Below are 9,286 nucleotides of genomic sequence, written 5' to 3' on the forward strand. Positions count from 1 at the left end.
AATAGTTTCCTAATGTGGAAAGTGGATTGTACCATGTGTAAGCATGAGGGATACGATCCAGTTTTAAACATAAGCAATATGTTTTTCTTCCTACAAGGAAGCTGAAAGTCCCTCAGTGGTGTATATAAGCTCAATCTCACTGTACTACGGCAGAGAAACATCGGGAACGCTCAGACCTGGCACCAATACAACATCTTCTCAAGTTTCTCTCCAGGGACGTGCACAGACATTTTGAGTGGCAGGGGCTCAAGTGAAATAAAGGGCACTTCTCATAATTCCGTATTTTTTTTCTTTTTTTAAACAAAAAAGTATATATATTAACGCAACTCTGACTTCCTTTTTAAACAATTAATTTAAAAAGTTAATGAATTTTATCTTCCTCAAACTCACGCAATTGTTTCATTTTCAAACGATGTCTACAAAATAATCAGTTCACACAGAAACCATGCTCTCCTTAGTATTCACTAGGTTTATAGAGCAGCAAAGGAAACCATTCCACAATGTGCATGTTTTGAAAACATTTTCTATGCTACGAATAACCTAAATAATTGCATCAAGCAGAGGGGCGTGTTTTACTAATAATTTGTTTATTTTTGCACAAGGCACTACATCATTTTAATTATTTTGGTGTTATCAGAATACATAACACTTTAAAATCAACACAAATATTCACTCTAAACTGAAGAGGGCTGTTGCTGCTATTTTGTTACAGATAGCAAAATCTGCTAATTTATTAATTACTCATAAATAAAAAGTTAATTTATAAATATTGTTATTTTTAATGTTTAATGTTAACTTATTTCTACTCCGTTTTATTTATTAATGTACCAGATGCAGTTACTCAGATTTACTACATTTTTAGAGTGTATCCTCCATCTGTTTGCATCTGTAGATTTCTTCTAAATTCACCCATTTAGATTTCTAAATTTCAGGAGAAAAGACTCTTGATGTAAGTCATTAACTGGGGACGTTCTGTATGCAAATTAGGCGTCAACTAGTTAAAATGCGCACATTTGCATCTAATTGACAGGGCAATGCAGGTAAATAGGATAAACAAAATAACTAAGGGGAAGAGCGCGAGCGAGCGGGAGCGCTTCAGAACTCCTGACCTGATATTTAGATATACTATTCTTCAATAAATATATTTGTTTGACAGGGATAAAAAAAATAAAAAAAATAAAAAGCACCCCAGAAAAAAGGGCACTTTCTCTCCAGGAATAAAAAGGGCAGGTGCTCAAGCCCCCTTTGATGTCTATGTGTGCACGTGCCTGTTTCTCTCCTGTGCTGACACGTGTGAAGAATAAAGATTTTTCTTGGCAAGATAACTGATGTCCGGAATCAAATAATAACGGGGAAAAGGCTTAATTCCAAGTCTACAGTGGGGTTACCTGAGCATGCTTGAGAATGGGAATGGGAAAACGCCAGTATGGAGGGAAGAGTTGATGATGTGGTAAAGGTGTGGGAGAGATTGTGGAAGGGATCTAGAGGACAGGTGTCGTTTCTACATTTATAAAGCTGTCCCATGGCCTGGCCCCAGAATACATTACTTATTTAATTCATATGAATTCATCCTGATGATCACTTAATTGTTTACTTCTGATTAAACCACAGCATTACAGTAAATCAGTGCAATCTGGCTGCGAGCACAATGAAACAATCAAGGCCCACCGACTACAACAGCACTATATATGAAGATAGCACTGCTTCTACAAACACTTTCTATATGATGGAAGTCAAATGTTTAACAAGTTAGTTCTACTCCACACTTTCATGGATGGAAAAAAGCCAAAATAATAACCTTAATAACTGAGAATCCATACCTAATTAAAAGACAAACAAGGTATTGATATATCACAAAGGTTCTAGAAAGTCACCCAGGCGGGACATTAAAACACGAGCGAACGGTCAATACGTAATTAATATGATCAGAACAAAAGCCTAAAGGCTCTGTGCCTCAGCAACGGCTCTTATTTCATGTGTCGTTTCACACAGATCAGGAATGGTTTTGAAATGGTTTTAGGTGAGAACATATGTGGCGTATGTTTCTAGGATTATCTGTCCTGATGTCGATGAAAAACTGTGTGTTTTCAGAGGTACGATAGCATAGTGCTAATATACAAGCAAGAGTTATATATTAATGCATTTGGCAGAAGCTTTTATCCAAAGCGACTTATATTGCATTTCAAGGTACACATTTACATTCTTATCAGTTCTTGCTTTCCCTGGGAAAAACAGATCAAACAGAACAATGAAAAACAACGGCCAGAAATCCCCAAACAGTGTCCGTGTTGAAAATCTCTGGACCGGATCAGTCAGAATGACTGTTGACTTGTGAACTTGATAACTTCTTGATGCGATGAACACAACTGATATTCGTATTAACGCACATCACGGCGGCCATTGTAAGACCGCAAGCGCCCATGAAGAGTGTAATGTGGGACAGAGCCAATCTTGATTTCTCACAGCGTGTGTGTTTCTCTGTCCGAGTCGCAGTGAACTGCAGTGCTAATGGAGTCTTACGAAGCACAGAAGACCAACGGCTCCGAACCTCATCGTGTACTCTAGAACATGATGTGTTCAATCATTCTGTGATACATTTGTGTCTTTTTTAAAAAGCTGTTTGATCATAAACAACATCTGCAAAGATACATCGCTCAAAGTTCAAAGCAAAGGGAGATATTTTCTTTTAAAGAAATAATTTTTTAAGGACTACAACAAACGGCTGGTAGAGACTACATGACATTCCTCCCGGGTTAGTGACATCACTAACACTAAAATTTACATAAACCCGCCCCCTGAACACGCAGTCCATGTTGAGAAGAGGAATAGTTGTTGTAGTCGAGCACATCTGTGAGTTAGCATCTGTCTTTTCACATGCAACAGAAAGTCACTCTGTGTGCATCTCACAACAGATCCTATAGGAGCGATTTATAGATTATCATGAGAGAATATGCTAATTGAAGATAGTTAACTCCGCATAAGCTACATAAATTCATCAACTAACCATTCAGAGACGTCCAGTTGCATTCTAAACATAAAAGGCAGAACAGTTTCTGTCATTTTAGTGTGTGTCGTGAGGTAATCGGAGCTGCTAACACACAAGCTCTTGAAGCTCCGCCCCCTGTGCCGGGAGCTGCAGCTCATTTGCATTTAAAGGGCCAGACACAAAACGGTGCGTTTTTGCTCACCCTCAAAAAGTGACAATTTTAACATGCTATATACAAATATCTGTGGGTTATTTTGAGCTAAAACTTCACACACACACTCTGGGGACATCAGAGACTTATTTTACATCTTGTGAAATAGGCATTATACCACCCCTTTAAAATCCTCCTTTTGTGGTCCGAAAAAGAAAGAAGGGCGCACAACATTAGAACAACATCAGGGTGAGTAAATTATGACTTAATTTGCATTTAGGGTGAACTAACAGTTTAAGGGAATGTTTCATTGTATCATACTTTAAACATCATGGGAACATTATACTTTAGAAAGTTTTCTGAACATTTTCTAAGACGTTTCGGGGGAAAAAAACGTTCTGAGAACACACACACACACACACACACACACACACGTGTAGGTGAGATTCCTCAAGAAGAGCTGACTGATGACATGCTGTCGGGGGTTTAAAACGCCTCGAGAGAAAGTGTGAGCGCAGGACTGGAAAAGAAGAGAAGAAACTGTGGATATTCATAGAGCACTTTGAGAAGAAGCGTCAGAGAAATGTCAGAGCGAGCGGAAGAGAAAACCTTCAGCAGAAGAAGAGGGAGAGGTGAAAAGGTGAAGCCATAACAGAATTAGAAGCGCTGAGACTGACTAGAGCAAATATAGAGCCAAAATCCTCATTCCCCTTCAGAAAATATGATTCAGATCGCCCGTTTGATATTTATGTATTTATTTTTTCCGTCTGACATTTGGGAAAATCACTTCAAATGGTAAATATGTGAACTATTTCCCAGAAGATTGCAGCACACTCCTGAAGAATAAGTGCTTTATGCAACATAGTAGCAACAACATAGCAAGTTCGTGTCAACATCAAATGGGCTTTAAATATCACTGTGCAGTTATTGATGATGAAGTCATCATCATCATCATCATCATCATCATCACTGCATCTCCTGTGTGAATCTGTTGATGTGTGTCAGGAAACGGGTAAACTGGTGTTTCTGAGACTTCATGAGCCTCATTGTGAGTGTAGAGACTCGATGCAGAATATTCTCTTATACAGAGCAATTCCAGATGATTTATTAATGGTTAGTAATGACTCAGAAATATGCTCTAAGAGCGTTTTGCTAACGTTGCAAGTTAATTATGAAAATGTTATTTCTAATTTCTAATGTTTTAGAAAAATGTTCCATGAACGATGTAAAAAGATGAATAAGAATAACATTCATTCTTTATTTTATTCTAAAGGTGTATGTGTGTGTGTGTGTGTGTGTGTGTGTGTGAGTGAGTGTGTTTGTGAAATGTATTATTAATTTCCTTCAAAGTCTCAGGTGTGTTTTGTTTGAGTAAATAAGCTCTAGATCTCTCTGTCAGATTACCCTATGAAATATAAAGTAGACACACACACACACACACACACACACACACACACACACACGTATAGGCCTGTATATCAATATATATAAAGGTCATCTATGACTCCTGATGTCATTTCTTCTGTGGTGAAGAGGTTTGCAAACTCTGATTTCATTTTCACATTGGCATGTTTTGATGGACAGCTGACGGTGTCGTGTTACAGTGAGTTTACACAGGTGAGCTGTGATATTAAAAACAACCAAACCTTTACTGTGCTAGAACTTATGACAAAAGACACCTTTTTAATGATAGAAGAATTATCTATTAATACTAACTTTCAATAAGTAGCATGCTGATCATAATTTCTTTTCTGTTGATTTCTTTTTTTGTTCTACATTCTAATCATAATTCAAAATACATTATTACAACACAAATCAACCCTCAAAACATCTTTTTTATGTAAGAAACGGGGTAATTATGAATCATCAAAGTCATGCAGGCTCAGTTGAAGCGACAGAACAGCTGCTGTCAATCATGTTGATTAGCATCGCTCAAACGCAGATTTTCACTAATAAACTCGTTTTTATTTTAGTCTTGTAATTTATTTTTATTTTTTTTACGGGGGGGTGGGGGGTGGGGGGGGGAGACAGCGTAGCCTCCATTGCATTCACTGATTCCACCATGTTTCTCACTGACGAGCCTCTATCTCGGAAACTCGGAGCACAAATCTGGAGTTTCCCACTCGTAAATATGACCAAACAACAAATGTGGGCGGGGCTTGATTGTGTCTGTGGGGAACTGATTGGATGGTTGGATGGTTGTGGTTTGCTATTGGCTGATCTCATGTGAGTGACAGGTTGCCCCGCCCTCATCATCAGAGAAGAGAAGAGATGCTGCTGTTATTCTGATTCAAGATTATTAACACAATAATCATGTGCACCGATAAATCATTTACAATAAACACTGCAATATTCCATAAAACAACAAGAATTGTCATTTGATTTCATGGTGGCTTTAACGGCTTCAAAGGGAAACAGACATAATTAAGTACAACAATATTAGTGAAAGCTTTTGTGTTCTTGAAGGCTTCATTCACATTATGATATCTGCATGTACACTCTTCAGAATCTCAGTTTGTGTTCCACTGAAGAAAGTCATTAGCGTGAATAAATGATGTTTAATATTTTGATGAACGAACCCTTTAAAGTGTGGAGACGTCTTCAGTTCTCAGATCTTGGGTTGAAAGCAGCGATTGATCATGCTCATGGTTGTCATCTTGACTAATTGAGCTTTATGAGCATGTGTTACAAGCTTCTTATGATTTATGTAGTGTATAAAGGTTGACGTGTGTTTACTAGCTTTGCTTCAAAGCATCTTTCCTCTATAGGTTATGACGGCCATTAAAGCGCATTACCTGCAGGGTCGAGAGGTCGCCGGGGTCGTGTGTGTCGTTTCCGTCGCTCACGCTTCAAACATTCTTCATGATCGTTCAGGTTTGTGATCCTCAAATCACCCCTGAAATCCCATAATGGTCATAATATTGTTCTTTAGAGCCCCAAGTCTCTTCTGCTCACCAAGCCTGCATTTATTTGATAAAAAATACAGTAAAACAGTGAAATATTATTATAATGTAAATCAGCTGTTCTCTATGTGAATATATAGTAAAGTGTAATTTATTCCTGTGATCAAAGCTGTATTTTCAGCATCATTACTCCAGTCTTCAGTGTCACATGATCCTTCAGAAATCATTATAATATGAGGATTTGATGATCAACAAACATTTATGATTATTATCAGTGTTGAAAACAGTTGTGCTGCTTCATATTTTTGAGGAAACCATCATCATTATAAATGTCTTTACTGTCACTTTTGATCAATTTGATGTATCCTTGCTGAATACAAATGAATTTCTTTCAAAGAGAAATTCTTACTATTTAAAATATGTTAAAATGAGCTCTTGATCTGTCTAACTGTTGCTAACTGATTAATTGTCTGAATGATCATGTTTTTGACTCTCGAACAAGTAAACCGTCTCCCATCATTCTCTGTCAGCTTGAGAATGGGGAATTACTGGTGTAATGCACATCTTTCCTCTGAACTGGTGCTAAAAAAGCTTTTTGTCAAGTTGAAAACGAAAAGACACTTCCAGTCATGTCCAGAAGTCCACAAGCTGAAATCTGATTTGCAAACATTTAAAGCAGGAAAATGGTGTTTACTTTTATTCATAACTTGTGATTGTTTTAAGGCACATAAAGAGTTTTAAGCACTTAAATCAGTTTAATTATGCTTTTTAATTTTTTAACAGTGTCTTTATCACACACAAGTGTCAGGCCGCATGATGAGTGATTTGACTCTCTGATATCTTTATGAATGGAAGCCAGTGAATGAAGTGATGTATTTAATTGTCTGCATTTGATGCTTGGGACAATGTCAATAAATGATTATGCAAATTTCATGCAATTGTTTTTCCTTAAAGTATTTAATCTAAACGACTAAACTTGGGCCTGTAGTCTTCGATTTCGAGGTGATTTGCTGTGACAGAGAATCAGAGAAAGCAAATTAAATGTGGATCTCTCTCAGGAGCCGTCGAGGGCTAAACTGCTCGCTGCACACGATGCTCTTGTCCTGAAGGGCACGGGTATTACAAAGAAATATTACTTCATAAAAAGCCACAGCACAGCGTCCCTGGCTCTTGTAACTAATGTGTTTTTCAGTGAAAAGCCTGTTAGTTTCTGAAGAACAAGGCAGACGCTCTGTTTACTGCAAGCCAAGGCTCAGATCAACAGGGTTTCTCAATGCTCCTCGAGGCTTTCAAACTTCTGAAGCAGGAACTTTCAATGCATTATTGACAGACTAATTCGGGTTGGGTTTAGTCAAGCCAAAATGATCTTTCCAATGCCTTCCATGTGCACATTTTAATGACTGATGAGAAACTCTTGCAGGTGTTGAAGTGTTCGCCGACCGGAAGAATGAACACTGGAATATTTTATTCACCAACACTCTTTAAAAAAGGCTTTTATCATGTAAGGACACATATTCTTCACTTCCATTGTAGTGCCTCTGTAACCCAGATTTTAGTTTTAAAAAAGAAAGAAAATAATGGACAGGTGGAAGTATAATAACCTATAACTGAAGAAAAACAAATCTAAGGTGTTGCAGTCCAAAGTTCTCTGTGTTAGTGTAAAAATGCAAAAAGTTTTACTGGCTCCAGTGCTGACACTCTATAAGCACAGTCTGTACACAAAACAATGCATTCAAAAATAAATTTTTTACGAATGTACATCAAGTAATAATATGATAAATGTACAATGATAGCGTGCAATGTGCCACGAATCGCCGCGCACATCACACTTGTCTGTCAATGCGCAGTTTAGCACATGACAATATATTTAGAAAAAAAAATCCTTTCTTGTGCCTTTCAATAGCAGAGTACACCGATAGGTGGCAGTGAGTATTCTCAGGTAGAATATCCCAGTACATCTCAGCAGCAGTCGCTCAGCTGTCACACACACACACACACACGCTCGCGCGCGAGCAGGACTGAGTCTCGCGCAGAGAGAGTTTCAGCGGCGAACAGAAAGTGAACAGGAGGGCATTTCACACACACACACACACACACAGCACTCGGACAGAGCCTGGATTAAACCTCTCCCGGAGCTTTGAGCGATGCGCTGGCAGAATGGCCCGATGGTTCAAGGAACACCTGGGATTCAAAACCACCAAAGCCCCGCCGCCCGCGCCTCCGAAGCCGGACTACCGACACTTCCACCCGGGCATCTCCAGCGCTGCTCCCGCGCTCCTGCTCCAGGGCTCCGGGCTCATGCCCGCTCAACCCGACATACTCACCGCATACAAACTCCAGAAGGAGCTGGACTTCGAGGACCCGTACACCCCGGCCGGGAACATGAACATGCCCTTCTCCTCCACGGGACTGAGCTCCACGGGCTCGCCGGACGTGAAGTTCGTGTCTCCGAAGCACCGGCTCATCAAGGTGGAGGCGGCCGAGCGGAGCGGCTCGAGCCCGGGCAGCAGTAGCGCAGTGACCGCGGTCAAATCCCCCGGTTCTCCACCCGCGGAGACCGAGAACAGTAAACCGGAGAAGGTAAGAGACCGAAGCGCGCTCACCTCCTCCTCCACAGGTACGAGCAGAGCAGGTGAGCCGCTCTTCAGCATATACTGACCGAGCATCACTTCTCATAGACAATAGGATTTTTAAATGGTTTTCAGTTTTTTTTTTTTTTATAATTATTATTATTTATTTTTTTAGTAAAAACTTTTATATTAATAATTTATTTATTTTATCTGTTTATAAATGTAATTTGTCTTTTTTTAAATTAAATTTGTCATTTCTGAAAAAATATTAAATTATCATAAAATAATGTTTTGTTTAGTAAAAACTTTGTTACATTAATCACTTATTTATTTTATCATTCTATACTAAAAAAAAACATTTTATTTTGATTTTGAAATGGTTTTTATTTTTTTTATAAAATATTTTTTTCTTAATTTTTTTTAGTAAAAACTTTTATATTAAGAATTTATTTATTTTAATAAATGTATTTATATTTTATAAATTTTACTAGTTTTTAGTTGTTTTTTATTAATTTGTCATTTTTTTAAAATAATTTTTTATTAAATTATCATAAAATAGTGTTTTGTTTAGTAAAAAGTTTGTTATATTAAGAACTTATTTATTTTATCCTTCTTTAAAAGTAAATACAATTCAAAAACATTTAAATTTAGTGTAGCAAAAACTATTTGTATTATA

General features: G+C 37.9%; 1 protein-coding gene across 3 annotated transcripts in view; it reads left to right on the plus strand.

The window, feature by feature from the left end:
- Positions 1–8,026: 8,026 nt before the first annotated feature.
- Positions 8,027–9,286, plus strand: part of shf (Src homology 2 domain containing F) — a 138,254-nt gene continuing 136,994 nt past the window's right edge. For 2 of the 3 annotated variants that reach the window (XM_084125178.1, XM_084125179.1), the window contains exon 1: positions 8,027–8,620. In XM_084125178.1, coding sequence (XP_083981304.1) covers positions 8,198–8,620 — 423 coding nt within the window. In that variant the 5' untranslated portion in view covers positions 8,027–8,197. The remainder of the gene's footprint in view (positions 8,621–9,286) is intronic. The other variant, XM_084125177.1, reaches the window with a different exon arrangement.

The sequence above is a fragment of the Abramis brama genome (assembly GCF_963993115.1).
Source record: "Abramis brama genome assembly, chromosome: 9".
NCBI lineage: Eukaryota > Metazoa > Chordata > Actinopteri > Cypriniformes > Leuciscidae > Abramis > Abramis brama.